The following is a 19,292-nucleotide window of genomic DNA, read 5'->3' on the forward strand; positions in this document are numbered from 1 at the left end:
GCAGTGGCTGATTTTCTACCCGCCGCTATCACATCCAGGCTCTATAGTATATGTGCAAAATAGCCAACATGACTTAACCACCAGAAATTTGTATGGCGAAAGACATCTAACGCAGGTTTTCTCAAAATTAGGAACTTTTTATGAAACACTATTAGGTACCCACGGTGCCCCGGTAGACCGTTATTATAAAATAAAAATGTCCATCAAAACCAAGTACAGGGCTCGATTCCTGCGGTAATTCTGCACCTCTGGACCAATTTTTAAAAAAATCCCTAGGAGGAATCTCGAGAAATCTTGATTTGAAGTTTTTAATTAAGAAATTTCAAAAGAATCTATATTCTAATTCAATAATATCCCCAAAATACCTTCAAAGACGTCCAAAAAGTGGTCCAAGTTGTTTTCAACCAGTTTGCATTTGTTGCCTTTATTACAATTATAAATTTTTACAACTAATTAAGCTCACCAAACTGACTTAGGTATGTTTTTGTATGGCTTGAAGCCGTCTTTCTTCAGGAATGCTACCTCTCGTTCAGAACCATTCATGAATTCACGTGCAGGCTGCAGATTCTTTGTTGAATGTCATTCAGATTAAAGTTTGTATTTTATTTATTGTATTCACAAATGTATTCGAGCATCAGAAGTAAAGATTGGAGTATGGAAAAAAATGATGACAAAAACCAAAAGCTTAAAGATTTGTTTAAAGTAATGTGCTAAACAACTACACTACTTTAAACAAATTATATAACAGGTTAGATCTTCGTCAGATGCTGTAACAATTGAATTGACGGAGCTTTATCATATTCTGAGATTTCTCCGCAAAAGGATCACCGGACTGGTAATGACTCCAAAAATGGCGGTAAGGAAAGCTACGATTTTCGAGAGTGAGGTCGGCATATATAATGAGATCTCGAGAACCAAGAAAAACATCAGGTAAAATGCACAAGAGAAAGAAAAAAAATTACAAGCTTTGTGCATATTCTTTTGGGTTTTCGGTTACGACGAAGAAATATTCAATTTTTGAACTTTTAAAAACGCTTTAAAAAAGAAACATAATGAACCTTTGCTTATCTCCGTCACTACACATCTAGTTCGGAATTGTTAATACGATTTTAAAGTTGCTCGAGAAGCGCCATGTTGGGTAAATTTATGGGTGAACCAAGTACATATGAGGCATCAACAAATTGCATAGAGTTCACTAGAATCCCGATCTTTCGGATAACGTCATTACTCTGCTTAAACATTAACAATTTCTAATTAATATTTCAATCAGCAGGTTCTGAATGATGCACGCAAGATACAGCTCTTTGAAACTCGAGCATGGTTTTGAGGAAGCAATTGATGGCTTTGCTAGCAGCTGGAAAAAGCCACAGCTTCCATTCACGTCAAAGTACCATATCTTGAATTATCATGTTTCAGAGTTCTGTAGAGGTACCGGAATAGGTTTTGGCTTACATATCAAACATGCTTTTTCTAGTCCGTTGATTAGAACTTTGACGAGTTTTGGCAGCAAAGATCGGTTAATAAGTGCTGTGATCGAGTATAACAGCTTCTAACTACTATTATTCTACACGAACTCTGGTCTTACTTCTTTCCATTATGAACATAAACACTAAATTAAAATTAATTTTTACCTTTCATTCTACTAAATATTGAAAGCAACACTTATACTAAACTCGAGCAAGTTAGCCATACAAAAACATACTTAAGTCAGTTTGGTATGATAAGTCAGTTGTGAATATTTATAGTTCTAATAACGGCAACGCGTACTTAGGGCCATCTTTGGCGTTGTGCAAGAGAATAGAGTGTGGTGGCGAAGGATGAAACAAGAGCTCGCCCAGCTCTACGGCGAACCCAGTACCCAGAAGGTAGCTAAAGCCGGAAGGGTACGATGGGCAGGGCATATTTCAAGAATGCCGGACAGCAACTCTGCGAAGCTGGTGGTTACTTCCGACCGGCAGGTTCAAGACGAATTGAAGGACATCTATCTAGATGGATTAATCAGGGTTTTTGGTGATATTTTTGGATTCTTATATGGATTCTTTTGAAATTTCTTAACTTAAAACTTCAAATCAAGATTTCTCGAGATTCCTCCTAGGGATTTTTTTAAAAATTGGTCCACAGGTGCAGAATTACCACAGGAATCGAGCCCTGTACTTGGTTTTGATGGACATTTTTATTTTATAATAACGGTCTACCGGGCACCGTGGTACCGGTTATATAGACAGGTGTTCGCTACTACGCCTACCAAATATTTTTTCGACAAAGGTGCTTAATTTTGTGAAATCGAACTCTAGATGCCTTTCGCCATACTGATTTCAGAAAGTTAACTCCTAGTGTGCCGCAGTAAGTACGCTCAAAGAGGGCGATGCATTGTTTATGGGAATTTTGGATTTCGTACCTTGTTATGGAAAGTTTCTTATTATTGCAATGTCATAAAATTAAAACTTTTTTCATCTTTATTCAGGTGTTTTTCAGTAATTCTTAAGTTCAACATCGTGGAAGGTAAGAGAACGGGAAGGGCTGGGAAAACCATTCTACAAGGTGCGCAGACCATCGTCAAATAGTTTACTTCATTAACATTAACTTGGAAGAAATGAACGAGAAACCATATTTTTTACATATGTATATTAATCGGCGGATTTTGCAAAAAATATATTCGGAAGCACTGGCTGCTAAAGTAAAAGTAATCGACTGAGAAAAAACAAGGCAGTCGCAATTCAATTGTCACATCCTATCCTAGATTCGGCCGTATGATCCGTTCGGCCAAATGACTTTCCACCAGATGTGGTCCGGTCTAATGGTTTGTTCGACCAAACAGTTTTCGGCCAAAAGGCCCTTCCCCGTTTAGAAATTTGGCATTAAATAGGAAGGTCAAGCACGATGCACCCGCAAACGAAACGCAAAAGAACATCTAAACATGACCACAAGGTGTGATTGGTGGTGTAAGTCCAGGCCAGATTCGCCTTGAATAAAGGAACTAGACTTCGTGGAACAAACTTTCGCAACAAATAATTCCCATAAACAATTCAGAATTTTCTACAAAACAAAAATAAATTAACACTTTTAGAGCATTTTGATTTGCTTATGGAAAATTCTTCTTTTATATTTGCAATTTTTGCTTTTATAAGCGCTACACAGCAAAAAGTTTTGAAAATTCAACGACGTGTAAAATATCAGCAAGTCCCAACAAACGTATAAACACTCGATGTTCAATTAAATTTAATTGAATTTTACAACCGAGCACGGGTTAAATTTATTTCGATTTAAAAGAACAGTAAGATCGATTGAATGTTATGTTTATTTGCATGCTCCAAATATGTGCATGAAAATACATTTAAAATCACAACATATTTTTATCTGTGTAATTTATTTTTGTTTCGTGAAAATGTTTATGGAAATTTAGCAACATTTGTTATTTAATATTGAAATTTATTATTTAATATTGAAAAAATGTATCAATCCACCCGGAGGCGAGCCAACCTAGGGCTGAAAGTCTTCTTAATAAAGATTTGAAAAATGAATCAATCGAAGGAATCGGTGAAACAGAGACGTTATTGATCATGTCAAATCGAACTCTCATTCCATGACAAGCCTTCAAGCAAACCAGATGTTTTATTCATAGCTTTATTCATAGTTGTAGATCGTCTGTCCCATTCTTTGTCAATCTATACTAGAACCTCCCTTAGGTTATATGCTCGTCAATGAAATAATGATCTGGTTTCCTACAGCTCATTTATTTAGTCTACATCTAAACAGATAACACTGAATCAACAATTTGACGCCATAATACACGGTTCGAGGCCGCATCTCTCCATCCTCGAATACGCCCCACGCTCGCCAAGTCGTTCTGCACCTCGTCTGTCCATCTCGCTCGCTGTGCTGCACGTCGTCTCGTACCTGCCGGATCGTTGCAGGGTTACTGTCCAGCATTCTTGCAACATGCCCTGCCCATCGTACCCTTCCGGCTTTAGCTACCTTCTGGATACTGGGTTCGCCGTAGAGCTGAGCGAGCTCATGGTTCATTCTTCGCCGCCAAACACCGTCTTATTGCACACCGCCAAAGATGGTCCTAAGCACCCGTCTCTCGAATACTCCGAGTGCTTGCAAGTCCTCCTCAAGCATTGCCCATGTTTCATGTCCGTAGAGGACAACCGGTCTTATTAGCGTCTTGTACATTACACATTTGGTGCGGTGGCGGATCTTTTTTGACCGCAGTTTCTTCTGGAGCCCGTAGTCGGCCCGACTTCCACAGATGATGCGCCTTCGTATTTCACGACTGTCATTGTTATCAGCCGTTAGCAAGGATCCGAGGTAGACGAATTCCTCGACCACCTCAAAGTTATCCCCGTCTATCGTAACACTGCTTCCCAGGCGGGCCCTGTCTGTTCCGCCCAAAAGCATGTACTTTGTCTTTGACGCATTCACCACCAGTCCAACTTTTGTTGCTTCACGTTTTAGGAGGGTGTTCAGTTCTGCCACCTTTGCAAATGTTCGGCCGACAATTTCCATGTCATCTGCGAAACAAATAAATTGACTGGATCTGTTAAAAATCTTACCCCGGCTGTTACACCCGGCTCTCCACATGACACCTTCTAGCGCAATGTTGGACAACAGACACGAAAGTCCATCACCTTGTCTTAGTCCCCGGCGTGATTCGAACGAACTGGAGTGTTCGCCCGAAATCTTCACACAGTTTTGCACACCATCCACCGTTGCTTTGATCAGTCTGGTAAGCTTCCCAGGGAAGCTGTTCTCGTCCATAATTTTCCATACCTCTAAGCGGTCTATACTGTCGTATGCCGCCTTGAAATCAACGAACAGATGGTGCGTTGGGACCTGGTATTCACGGCATTTTTGAAGGATTTGCCGTACAGTAAAGATCTGGTCCATTGTCGAGCGGCCGTCAACGAAGCCGGCTTGATAACTTCCCACGAACTCGTTCACTAATGGTGACAGACGACGGAAGATGATCTGGGATATCACTTTGTAGGCGGCATTAAAGATGGTGATCGCTCGAAAGTTCTCACACTCCAGTTTGTCGCCCTTCTTGTAGATGGGGCATATAACCCCTTCCTTCCACTCCTCCGGTAGCTTTTCGGTTTCCTAGATTCTGACTTCCCTCAAGGTGGGGACTGGTTGGCTTCCATAATCCGCTGAACTGACGTCGTCATCTCCTCCGCTGCCTTGACTTTCACTGCCTGTACTCTCAGCGCCATTCAGATGTTCCTCGTAGCACTGCTTCCACCTTTCGATCACCACACGTTCGTCCGTCAAGATGCTCCCATCCTTATCCCGGCACATTTCGGCTCGCGGCACGAAGCCTTTGCGGGATGCGTTGAGTTTCTGATAGAACTTGCGTGTATCTTGAGAACGGCACAGCTGTTCCATCTCCTCGCACTCCGCTTCTTACAGGCGGCGTTTCTTCTTCTGAAAAAGGCGGGTCTGCTGTCTCCGCTTCCGTCTATAACGTTCCACGTTCTGCCGGGTACCTTGCTGCAACGCGACCGCCCGCACTGCGTCCTTCTCCTCCAGAATCTGTCTGCACTCTTCGTCGAACCAATCGTTCCGTCGACTTCGACCCATATACCCGACGTTGTTCTCCGCTGCGTCGTGAATGGCTGATTTGACTGTATTCCAGCAGTCCTCAAGAGGGGCCCCATCGAGCTTACCCTCTTCCGGCAACGCTGCCTCGAGATGCTGCGCGTATGCAGTGGCGACATCTGGTTGCTTCAGTCGCTCTAGGTCGTACCGCGGCGGTCGTCGGTACCGAACATTGTTGATCACGGATAGTTTTGGGCGCAGTTTAACCATCACCAGATAGTGGTTAGAGTCGATGTTAGCGCCACGATATGTGCTGACGTCGATGATGTCGGAGAAGTGCCGTCCATCAATCAGAACGTGGTCGATTTGTGATTCTGTCTGCAGTGGTGATCTCCAGGTGTACCGATACGGAAGTCTAGACATTGTTGATGACGGATAGTTTTTGGCGCAGTTTAACCATCACCAGATAGTGGTCAGAGTCGATGTTAGCGCCACGATATGTCCTGACGTCGATAATGTCGGAGAAGTGCCGTCCATCAATCAGAACGTGGTCGATTTGTGATTCTGTCTGCAGTGGTGATCTCCAGGAGTACCGATACGGGAGGCTGTGTTGGAAGTAGGTGCTGCGAATGGCCATATTCTTGGAGGCAGCGAAATCAATTAGTCGTAGGCCGTTTTCGTTCGTCAGTCGGTGTGCGCTGAACTTCCCAATAGTCGGTCTAAACTCCTCCTCTTGGCCAACCTGAGCGTTCAAATATCCTATGATGATTTTGACGTCGTGGCTTGGCCAGCTGTCGCACTCACGTTCCATCTGCGCGTAGAATGCGTCCTTATCATCATCAGTGCTTCCGGAGTGTGGGCTATGGACGTTGATTATGCTGAAGTTGAAGAACCGGCCTTTGATCCTCAACCTGCACATTCTTTCATTGATCGGCCACCACCCGATCATGCGCCTTTGCATATCGCCCATCACTATGAAAGCTGTTCCCAGCTCGTGTGTGTTGCCGCAGCTCTGGTAGATGGTATGATTACCTCTAAACGTTCGCACCATTGATCCCTTCCAACAAACCTCCTGCAGCGCTTCTTCTTCTTCTTATTGGCATTACATCCCCACACTGGGACAGAGCCGCCTCGCAGCTTACTGTTCATTAAGCACTTCCACAGTTATTAACTGCAGCGCTACGATGCCGAATCCACGGTCCTTGAGCACATCGGCGAGTATGCGTGTGCTCCCGATGAAGTTGAGAGATTCCAGTTTCCAATCGCTAGTCCCTTTTCGGTGGTCTTCGCCGATGGTTCCGGTTCGTACTTTCTTGTTGATTGTTCGTTGCGTGAGTTTTTTTCTGCCATGTAAGGGCTGACACCAAACCCCCTAAATTTCCGGTGGACCATGATGCACAGTTTCACTTAGAGTCCCTCGCTGGCACTCGGACGATGATCAGCCGCCCCTAACATGGAGAACAGACGCTGTTGTGAGCCGATCCTGACATGGAGAAAAGACGCTCAATAAGATTTGCACCTCCGGAGAGGAGCAACCCCCCCCCCCCTTCCCTGTCAGCATACAACCATAGTTCCCACCGGGGTTGGTTACCCGATCTTTCCTAAGGTTGCTCGTATCCCGGCCAGCACTGCGGGGAGGTAGGGATAGGAGTTGCTGGGTAAAAGGCTAAGGACCGCGAGATGGGGTCTATTTTATTCCTTCAGGTACGCGAAGTACCAATGGTACGCTTTACCCAGCATTTGCCGTGCCACAAGATCGTGTATCATAGCGAATAAGTGTACAAAGTGGAGGCCGTATACGTGCATTTTGCACGCATTAAAATGGTGGAATGCGCCTATATCGCCTCCACCTTGTACACGTATTCGCTAGCATGTGCGGTTTTGTGTTGGCTGGGTGGCCAAAAACCTGGAAAGTAAACGAGCAAAGCTTAAAGCACCACCTCATACGGGACCATGTAGCTGCAGGAAATTTCAAGGTGAAGCCAATCGGGACGGAGTTCCAACTTGCTGATATTTTCACCTAAGCAATAGTAGAGGTCGGACGTTTTCATAATCTATGTCTATGTCTATATCGGAGAAACAGAGACGTTATTGACGTTATGTCAAATCGAACTCTCATTCCATGACAAGCCTTCAAGCAAACCAGATGTTTTATTCATAGCTCGTTAGTTTGTTCGCTATATTGGATTTTGTTCACGTATTGTTTGTTCTCTAATCCATACTAGAACCTCCTTTAAATATTTATTGCTCATATTGGCAATTTCCAATTTTTTATGGAAAATTTCTAATTCTTCATAGAAATTTTATTTTGCTGCCCCTGAATATTATGGTTTGATCCTTTTAGAAGATGAGATCGCGCCAAGGACTGGTAGAGTCCTTAATTATTCTGAGGAAGACCTCGGTCAGCGACGCGGGGTGTGAGTGACGTTGGCCCTATTGTCCAACACTGGCGAAAGCTACGACAGCTTTGTCCTCCCTGATGCAATAATGACCACGGATCCAGGCAAAACAGCTGCTCGGTAACATGCCGGAAAGAATTACCTGGATCTAGGAGTATTTGGGAGTCTCGCTTTGTAGAGCAGTGACGACGCTGGCTGAGTCCGTTGTGACCGCGGCGGTGGGCTTGTTTGCCAGGAGTGTTGCCACAACGAAGATGGCTGCAGCTTCGGCAGTGAAAATGATACATTGGAAAGCATGGGTTCGGGATGGGTTTCGTGGCCGAGTTTGATGGACGGTTGTAGTCGGCACGGAGCTATCCGTATCGAAAAGCACGTGACTTAAGCGCCACTCCATTGAGGAGACCACGGCCCAATTTAATTTGCCCGGATGAGACACTTTCAAGGCGAGTCCATTTAAATTTTCCCGATAAGGAATTATGGTTTGGTCCAGCCAGAGACAACGATAAGTACCAAATTGGGTCCACCCTATCCATACCTTACATATCCATACCTTACAGCCACATCATACACTCAAAGAGACGGTGAAAGCCCACCAGAACGACCAGAACCTGATACTCTCTAGGCTTGAGTGCCGCTCTCATCATCGGCACACTCTCTCCTCTCACCAACAACCATCAATGAGTTAAAGAGGACGGAACTCGAAAACTAACAAACAATTCCGCGCTGTGACGTTAAAAAATTATATGGCTAGGGAGACATATAGAAACATTTTATTCTAACTAACACATGACATATTTATTGACCTATTGCTAACACGGGAACATACATATACTCAAGCGGACGTCGGTGGATTGCGACTCGCGGAAACTGTTTTGGCTTCAGCAGCACATTTGGGTCATCAGTCTACGACTGGCACATAAAACGTTTCCTCCACAGCGCCCTCCTCGGACACCGCACTCTGATCAAAATAGTTTTGGTGACTTACCAGTTTGTTGTGGTTTTTACTTAACCAGTCGATGACCTGCTGATAGAATTTATGCGAATACTTTTGTCCATCAGTGTATAAGCCAGGGCACCAGACTAAAAACTGTGTCCCATCCCAAGACGTCGAGGACCCAAGGAGTGTACATTAATCTTCTTAGCAAAGTCACTCCCAACGATACGTCAATGATCTTTCCCCCTGAATGTGAAACGGTTGGTACGGCTGTCCCCGTTTCTTCCTTTCGTAGATTCAAAACTCTTCGTCGATCATGTTATTTATTACTAAATAATCTGATTGCCGGGGAGTTCTGGATTTTCTCCCAAATTCAAGCCTGCACGGTGGGCCTGGCCGTTTTAATACTTGTGTCATATTTATGATATGCTGCAAATATTAATGCAGACAAGAAAATGCTCGGGGATACAACCGACATTTCCAGGATGCTTTTCAATTCTGGCTGTGCATGTGCTAGGACAAGACAACCAGTCGAAGACCTGCTGATGGGGTCGACGCTCCGGCTTGTTGGCGCCGGCGATGGCATTTCTTAATGAAGCCGACTTTAGCTTTCTATTCTCTCTAAAACGAACAAATTATTTGATAAATTATTTACAGCTAACGTCACTTAGAAAGTACATACTTATGAACAACGAAACATTAATTAACCAACGCGGACACTTCCAACTATTTAGCTGGTCGCGGACGAAATGATTTAGTATGTGAACCCTCAGCTTAAAGAAGGTGGGCTCGGACACAACCAGAAGCACGTCATTTCCCGACGCCTTCGTGTACGGTCGTTACTTTATTGGTGCGATGGATATCTGCTGCTTTCCCTCTCCCACCTTAATGGTCTTGACCTTGGAGAGCGTGGCTAACTGATAAACGCCCGCTTGTCTATGTTAAGGGATATGTTATCCTAAACTATTGGCGATTTATAGATTGCCTTTCTTACAATCTATGCTATGCGAACTATTTACCGTAATCCATGTACAAAAATTTTTTTGGCGGCCACGACAGACGTGACCCTGACTTACCAGCTTTCATTTCGAATCCGACGGAAGGGGCTCGGATGTGGATGTGCCCCTTGCTGCCTTCGTTTTGATTCTTGGTCATCCAGGGGTCCATCCGACCACGACGAGGAGAATGTAATCGGTAGGACACCGAAGAGCATGTTAATTGAATAGTTCATTGTCCGCTAGAATTAGCGTATATGTAAACGACTGAGGCCTCCCGTCTGCTGACACACTACTACAAACGCTCAACGATCAGCTGGCCACGCACGCCGTTTCAGAGGGTACCAAATCCGTCACCAAGTACACAGCCAAGCTCCAAGTGAACGAGATCGAGTACGTAGCTCCACCCAAAACGGCCCCAGTCGTGCTCACAGAAGATAAGGGTTTTTGAACCGCACGCAGGAAATCATTTATTTATTTGTTTATTATATATAATATTATATATTTGTTTATATATAATTTACCGATGAAACTCTCCGACGAGCGCTTGCGCTGCTACCCGGGCAGAAGCTATGAACAGAATAACAAAACATGATATGAACTTGATTGATATAAGAGATAAAAGAACAGACCAAAATATCAAAAATTTGCACCGAAATATCATTTAAATATCAAGATATGCTTTGAATAAGAACAAAAAAATGGCACTTGATATCGATCACTTATTACAAATAACCAAATCTTGATATCCTCATGATATTTTAGGGCAAAATATTGATTTTGTTGCCTGATCTTTTATCTCTTATATCAATCATGTTCATAGCTCATTTTGCTATCTTATCAACATTTGATATTATTGAGCTATTTTCGTCTACTCGGGTACCGATGAAAATTTTCTATAGCTGCAAGTGATCATGATTTGCACTTTGAAGAAAATTTGTCTGGGCTCTAACTTCTCAAGTGAAAATGGTTGTCCAGAAAAGAATCGACTTTCAATCTACAATGTGCCTATCTAATCATTCACCATAACTGCCATCTTGCGACAGCTGCTGTGTGACCCTCGTATCCACTCTCATTGATGTCTTGATTGAACTGAGGATGAGAGCCCAGCCCGCAAGATGCACGATTTTGATGTCTGTGCTTGCGATGCACGTACGGAATTGGTTGGTTTACCGATTTCTAATAGTGCTTGGCGAAATTCCATTTTTCAATAGTTTAGCGCCTTCAATCTATTGTTTTTAAGAGTAATCAAATTTCGAAGAATTCTACCTCAAGAGAAAATTGTGTTACGACAAAAAGAAAACCAATATGATCGTTTTTAAAACAATGAAATTGAGATATTACATAAAATGTTCCTCGATAAATAATTTCCATTGATTTCAATACAGAATACCCGTTTTGAAATATCTATTTCACATTTCACAGCATCAAATCATCGCCACACAGTATTTCTAACGAATTCCATTCCGTTCTGATCGATTCCAGCTGTACCTGTCCTCCAACATCACCCTGGCCGACTACAACATGGGCTACTGCCTGACGGGGACCCTCGAACGGGGCGACCAACACTCGAATCAATTCCAAACCACACACTTTGCGGTCATCCGACGGTGTTGGCCCGCGAACGAACCGGACTCGGGCGGCGGTGGCCACAAAACCCAACATACGTATATCGATTTCCTCTTTAATCGATGATAGTGACGGAGGGCGAAACGCAAATATGCGACAAATACGTATAGGTTTAAGTGCCGGAAGGGCGGAAGCGGCAAAGATGAGGACAATGCAAACAGTCGGTAATAGATGGCGGTATAAACCTCGTGAAATGATGACACAATTATTTATGCACAAACGAACAGGATGCTGAACGTACTCCGCACCGAAATCGATTCGAAAGCAAACAGTGACGGTGTGCAAAATGTGAAAATCAAACAAACATGCTATGAAAACGTGAATGTACAGTAGACCGTAGCGAAAAAAAAAACGATTTTTATATATATTTGATGGTAAAGTCGCGAATAAAATCAAAATAACATAAAACAGGAAAGACAAACACAAACCAAACTACAAACAAACAAAAAATGAAATCAAAATTGACGATGCGGGAGGAAATATTTTTGTAATAATCGTTTTGTAAATAGCCACATGATATCCATATTGCATTGTCACGACAAATAACAACGGGAAAAAAATGAACCCGCGATGAGACACATCGGCCGCAGTACGAAATGAAAGTGATAAAAAGAATCTCTAACCGACACCCAAACGTGAAGCTGTCAGATTTTAATTCGCTTATTTCAAATAGCATATGACTATGCCATTGTGCCAATCCACGCACTACCCAACTTAACAAAACTTGATTCAGGGTTAAATATTTTATTCGCAAAAATGGACCATCCGAGAAAATAATCTTTTCGGGCGTTTGGTCTATTCGGGAGAATGAAATTGGTTCATTTATCATTCGGGCATTTGTGGCAGAGCTGATCGAATGTTTTAAGTTTTATTGAAATATTTTGGCTTTTTCAGTCTGATATATTCAAACGGGTTTATATTTGCATTGCCCGACGTTTCGGCCCGTTTATTGGGTCTTTTTCAAGGGAAAAGCTGTCTGCCTGCTGTCTTGAAAAAGACCCAATAAACGGGCCGAAACGTCGGGTAATGCAAATATAAACCCGTTTGAATATATCAGACTGAAAAAGCCAAAATATTTCAATAAACACCTCAGTCGAACTATAATCATTTAAGTTTTATGTTTCACCACTTGCTCGTTGTAAATGAGGTGATATACACATTTCAAATTAAAGGATTTTCTTCCGCATTGTTCGGAACAACGCTTAAAATGTTCACTTTTACAAAATGACTCCGCTCAGATTTTTGATAAATTCGTGTGATTATATTAAAAAGAATGTTGATGTCCTTCTTCGTAATTAGTGTATTACACATTGGAATTAAGGTAAGATATCATCCTGACTCCAGATACTCGCCATTTTAAAATGCTCATTTCTCAAAAACTAGTTGTTGAAATCAGAATTTTGCAAAACTGTTGTATAATTGTATGAAAAACATGAACTTTGACTGTTGAAAATCAAGTCGTTTTCGGCCGTTGCAGTCTTGTAAAGCAGCAAAAACAAGTTTACTTCTCAGTACATTCAAAGTTAATTGCCTATATGCCGGGTATTAAGCCACCCGGAGTGGAAATTAATTACTATGTCTGAAACTTGATTATGCATATGTACAACATGTGATAGATTTAGTTCGGAAAAGGTATTGGAGGGTAACCGCCCCTTCGGTGGGGTTTGATCCCACGACCCCAGTTCGCATGACAGGTGCTTTCCCTACTAAGCTACGAAGGACCTCCGTCGTCCACCGCAGCGTAGCGGGTACTGATGAAACCAAGTTTACTTCTGCATCCGACGGTTTCGGTAATTTATTTTACCTTTTTCAAGGGTTCTAAAAAATGTTTGACTGTTGACTACACCCATTTTGCCAGGGCGTATGCATAGTAAACGACGGTCTTGTTGATAAGTAGTTAAGGAGGACAACCCAGCATTGAAGCCATCGCCTATAAAGTTTTAGTTGATCGTCTTGATCTCACCATCGGACCAATCAGTGTGGAAGAACGCGACTTCTAAAAAAACGCGAAAACGGAAAGTAGTCCCAATAAGTCGAAGAAGCTCACTACACAGCTCATAACGATCCCCTTTATTGGCAGCTGTTCGTCGGACAAGAAATGTACTAGATCGTCCCTGAGCTTGGTCAAGAGGGAAAATTCGACCCTCGCTAAGTTCCACACGATCCGCTCGGATCCAGAGTCCAGACCGAATCGTACGCACTGATCTTCGTTCTCCCACTTCCTATAATTCTTATGTCAACATGCTTCTAACATGTTCATCTTTTAAGCATACAAGCATATGGAGACGCATGGTGCATTTTTCAATCAACTCCTTGTGACTAAGCTTTTTGTGCAAAAAATAAAGGTTTATAATATTCTGCATTAGGCATTGGGGCCCTCCTTAGCCGTGCGGTAAGATGTGCATCATTTTTTTTTTTATTTATTATCAGACTATGGCCGGAGTGGCCTGTGCTGCACATAAAAGTCTTCTCCATTCAGCTCGGTCCATGGCTACCCGTCGCCAACCACGCAGTCTACGGAGGGTCCGCAAGTCGTCTTCCACCTGATCGATCCACCTTGCCCGCTGCGCACCTCGCCTTCTTGTGCCCGTCGGATCGTTGTCGAGAACCATTTTCACCGGGTTATTGTCCGACATTCTGGCAACGTGCCCGGCCCACCGCAGTCGTCCGATTTTCGCGGTGTGAACGATGGATGGTTCTCCCAACAGCTGATGCAACTCAAGGTTCATTCGCCTCCTCCACGTACTGTCTGCCATCTGCACCCCACCATAGATGGTACGCAGCACTTTCCTTTCGAAAACTCCGAGTGCGCGTTGGTCCTCCACGAGCATCGTCCAGGTCTCGTGTCCGTAGAGGACTACCGGTCTAATGAGCGTGTTGTAGATTGTCAGTTTGATACGGCGGCGAACTCTATTCGATCGGAGCGTCTTGCGGTGTCCAAAGTACGTACGATTTCCAGCCACTATGCGTCTCCGAATTTCTCTGCTGGTATCATTTTCGGCAGTCACCAGTGAGCCCAAGTACACAAATTCTTTTACCACCTCGATTTCGTCACCACCGATGCCAAACCGCGGTGTGTGGCTCACATTGTCTTCTCTTGAACCTCTTCCTATAATGTACTTCGTCTTCGACGTGTTGATGACTAGTCCGATCCGCTTGGCTTCCCTCTTCAGTCTGATGTAGGCTTCCTCCATCTTCTCAAAGTTGTGTGCCATAATATCTATGTCGTCGGCGAAGCCAAATAGCTGGACGGACTTATTGAAAATTGTACCACTCGTGTTAATCCCTGCTCTCCGTATTACCCCTTCAAAAGCGATGTTGAGTAGCAGACACGAAAGACTATTCCGTAACCCTCTGCGGGTTTCGAAGGGACTCGAAAATGCTCCTGAAACTCGAACTACGCACATCACCCGATCCATCGTCGCTTTGATCAACCGTGACAGTTTATCCGGAAATCCGTGTTCGTGCATTAGCTGCCATAGCTGGCCCGATCGATTGTATCTATGCAACTTTGAAGTCGATGAATAGATGATGTGTGGGCACGTTGTATTCGCGGCATTTCTTCAGCACCTGGCGAATGGCGAACACCTGGTATGTGGTGGAACGTTCGCCCATAAAACCCGCCTGAACTCTTTTGCAATTGGTGCTAGTCGACGGCATGACATTTAGGAGAGTACCTTGTAGGCGGCGTTCAGCAATGTGATTGCGCGGTAGTTGCTACAATACAGCTTATCGCCCTTTTTGTAGATGGGACACACGACACCTTCCACCCACTCCTGCGGAAAAACTTCCTCCTCCCAAATCTTGGTAATGACCCAGTGCAGCGCTCTAGCCAGTGCCTCACCACCGTGTTTAAATAGCTCTCCTGGTAGTTGGTCAACCCCAGGGGCTTTGTTGTTCTTTAGCCAGCCAATCTCCTCCTGGATTTCATGGAGATCCGGAGCCGGTAGAATTATGTCCTGCACGCGTTCCCCCAGGTCCATCACCATACCGCCATCTTCGTCTGCCACATCGCCATTAAGGTGCTCTTCGTAGTGCTGCCGCCACCTTTGGATCACCTCACGCTCGTTTGTAAGAAGGTTCCCGTTTATGTCCTTACACATATCGGGCTGTGGTACGTGGCCCTTACGTGAACGGTTCAACTTCTCATAGAACTTTCGTGCGTTATTAGCGCGGTACAGTTCCTCCGTCTCTTCACGGTCTCGATCTTGCTGCTGGCGCTTTTTCCTACGGAAAATCGAGTTTTGTCTGTTCCGCACCCGTTTGTATCGTGCCTCGTTCGTCCTCGTGCGTTGTTGAAGTAATCTCGCCCATGCTGCATTCTTCTCCTCAACTAACTGCTTACATTCGCCGTCATACTGATCGTTACTCTGATCCGGGGGCACCGTGCCTAGTGCAGCGGTTGCGGTGCTTCCAATGGCGGATCGAATATCTCTCCAGCCATCTTCAAGAGACGCTGCGCCTAGTTGCTCTTCCGTTGGGAGTGCCACTTCCAGCTGCTGCGCGTATTCTTGGGCTAGTCTACCGTCTTGTAGCCGCCTAATGTTAAGCCGCGGCGTCCGACTTCGACGCGTGTTGTACACCGTCGAGAGTTTTGAGCGCAGGCATACTGCAACGAGGTAGTGGTCGGATTCAATATTCGCACTGCGGTAAGTGCGGACGTTCTTGATGTCGGAGAAGAATTTACCGTCGATTAGAACGTGATCGATTTGGTTTTCCGTTTCTTAGTTAGGTGATCTCCATGTGGCCTTGTGGATATTTTTGCGGGGAAAGAAGGTGTCTCGGACTACCATTCCGCGGGAGGCTGCGAAGCTTATGTATCGTTGGCCGTTGTCATTCGATACGTTGTGCAGACTGTCCGGTCCGATGACCGGTGTATACATTTCCTCCCTTCCTACCTGTGCGTTCATGTCACCGATGACGATTTTGACGTCCCGCAGTAGGCATCCATCGTATGTCTGCTCCAGCTGTGCGTAGAACGCTTCTTTCTCGTCGTCGGATCTCCCTTCGTGTGGGCAGTGCACGTTGATGATGCTATCAGCTTGCACATCCTTGCGTTGATTGACTGCCACCCAATCACGCGTTGGCGCATCTTACCCAGCACTATGAAGCCGGTTCCCAGCTCGTTGGTGGTGCCACAGCTTTGGTAGAAGGTAGCTACTCGATGCCTGTTTTTCCACACTTTCTGTCCTGTCCAGCAAATCTCATGCAGCGCCACGACGTCGAAGTTGCGGGGATGTAATTCATCGTAGATCATCCTGTCGCAACCTGCGAAACCTAGCGACTTGCAGTTCCATGTTCCAAGCTTCCAATCGTGATCCTGTATTCGTCACCTAGGTCTTTGCCGATTATATCGAGTCACATTATCTCTTATATTGTTCGTAATTATTGGTTTTCCAGGCGGCTTATTGGGCCTGCGCAAACCTCCTGTCTCGTCGGAGGGCCGTCGTGTCAGGGCTGTTTAGCGTCCCACCTAACACCAGGACTTGGGCTTGTGCGCTTTGAGCGGCACACGGTCGCTTTGGGGGGGCCTACTTGCAGATACATGCAGCTTTTTATAGGAATTTAACAGGGCCCACTGTCAAACCCCACCACATCCTAGGCAGGCCCCACAACTCGCAGATGGCCTGGGGAAGGATCGTCAAGCCATTAGTCCCTGCTGCCCGCGATTTCTATCGACTTCATTTATTTCTCTGTTATGGTTTCGTCGCCAGGAGATCCTAGGTCTGCCCCTGCTGCGATGTCCTGCCGGATTCCAGCGCTTGCTTGCAGATTTCGTCTCCACTCTTACGTAGTGTATGGCAGGCCTGCGTCCATTTTGTTGATGAATGTCGATGGTATCGTCGATAGGGGTCGTACACATATTACGTAAGCAATTTTTCTGAGATTTTCAACCTCCCCCCCCCCTCCCCCTCTGTAGGATTTTTTCCATACAAATATTTTTTTTATTTATATGGTGCTTAACCTTTTGTCTGTGCTCTGGGGTCAATATGACCCCAGGCCACTTTGAGTGGCTGCCATTTTTTTAGTTTTCGACCGATTCTCCTAATTTTTGGTAGTTTGGTAAAACTCGCCGAGATCTGTCTCCTAGGTGCAAATTCGCTTGAAAAATCTTGAAAATATGCCCTACAGTGTACTTTTTTCAAAAAACTTACGTTGTCTGTGCTCTGGGGTCAAATTGACCCCAAATTGAAATTGCTATAACTTTTTTAATTTTTGGCCAATTTTGGATCTTTGGGGCTGTTTCGAAAGATAATTTAATCATCTTTCAGGTCGTTACCAAAGACTGACTATAGGTGGGCGGGTACATCGCGGGGAGGGGTTTTCGTAAAAAAGGGTACAAAAACAGTGATTTTTCATGCTTATTTTACTTATATCTGAAAATCCTACCCATTTTGAACTGCACCTTTTCAAAAAGGCTATGCAGGAAAGCGGGTGCTTTGACATGAGGCATTGATTAGTTTAGAGCTTGGTCGCTAGGTGGCGGTATATTTGAATTCAATATTTTAGACTACTCAAGCAATTCCGATGTATGGAATATTCCTCATTGTAAATATTCTTATCGCACAAATTTGAAATTTGTAAAGATGATGTCTTTAACAAAGTTCGTCTGGTGGGAATGGACTGTCATTTGACGGAATAAATAATTAGGAAATTTACAAATAGGCGGCGCTAGTGTACTTGCAATATTCTTGCATGTTTGAAATATTGCTTTAGCTTGAGATCCCTCATACCTACACTCAAGCTGTATTCGGCAACATTGTTCAGGATGTCCAGGACTACAAAGCGGTGCTCAATATAATGAGCCCTCCTCCAAGATGCGGCGCTAGTGAGCTGTTATATTTGAGTATATTGTTCCATGTGAGATCTGATGTATTTTGGTTTGTAGCATTTTTGGCAAATATGAATGTTGTGGTAGAGTTCATCAAAAGTTTTATTTGTATTCAACCTGCTCCAGCGATGCTGCAAATAATAGAATGTGTTCACAGAATATGTTTTATATCATCCAAGAAAACCCTAGAATTAAGGCCTTTGGGTCTACATGCGTAACCAAAGATCAGCCAATTTGCCGCCTATTTGTAAAATTCCTTATTATTGCTTCCGTCACAAGACAGTCCATTCCCACTAGACGACCTTTAATCAAGACGCCATTTTAACAAATTTTAAATTTGTGCGGTAAGGATATTTACACTGAGGAGAATTCTATGTACCGGAATATCTTGAGTAGTCTAAAATAATGAATTCAAATAAACTGCCACCTGGTGGCCAAGTTCGAAACTTATCAACACCTCATGCCAAAGCATACGCCTTCCTGCAAAACCTTTTTAAAAAAGGTGCAGTTCAAAATGGGTAGGATTTTCGGAGATAAGTAAAATAAGCATGAAAAATCACTGTTTTTTACCCTTGTTCCCTAAAACCCCTCCCCGCGATGTACCCGCCCACCTATAGTCAATCTTTGATTACGACCTGAAAGATTATTAAATTATCTTTCGAAACAGCCCCCAAAATCCAAAATTGGCCAAACATTTAAAAAGTTATAGCAATTTCAATTTGGGGTCAATTTGACCCCAGAGCACAGACAACGTAAGTTTTTTTGAGCACAGACAGAAGGTTAAGAAAACGAAAGACTCCCCCTCCTCCCATAAGTGCTTACGTAATATGTGTACGACCCCATAGGACTCAACATTCAGAATCCAGTAGTGAGGCCACCTGGTCCGAGCTGTAAAACGTAGACATAGGTTGATGAATACTTGCAAATCAATGTGATCTCTGCGAATACGCACCAAGTATCAC

General features: G+C 44.0%; 1 protein-coding gene across 2 annotated transcripts in view; it reads left to right on the top strand.

The window, feature by feature from the left end:
* The window catches only part of LOC134225026 (uncharacterized), a 304,150-nt gene extending 292,231 nt beyond the window's left edge, over window positions 1-11,919 (top strand). For both annotated transcript variants that reach the window (XM_062704768.1, XM_062704767.1), the window contains one exon: window positions 11,355-11,919. In XM_062704768.1, the coding sequence (XP_062560752.1) occupies window positions 11,355-11,564 (210 nt within the window). In that variant the 3' untranslated portion in view covers window positions 11,565-11,919. The remainder of the gene's footprint in view (window positions 1-11,354) is intronic.
* The last annotated feature ends 7,373 nt before the right edge of the window (window positions 11,920-19,292 follow it).

Source organism: Armigeres subalbatus, chromosome 3, assembly GCF_024139115.2.
Source record: "Armigeres subalbatus isolate Guangzhou_Male chromosome 3, GZ_Asu_2, whole genome shotgun sequence".
In the NCBI taxonomy this organism is placed as follows: Eukaryota; Metazoa; Arthropoda; class Insecta; order Diptera; family Culicidae; genus Armigeres; species Armigeres subalbatus.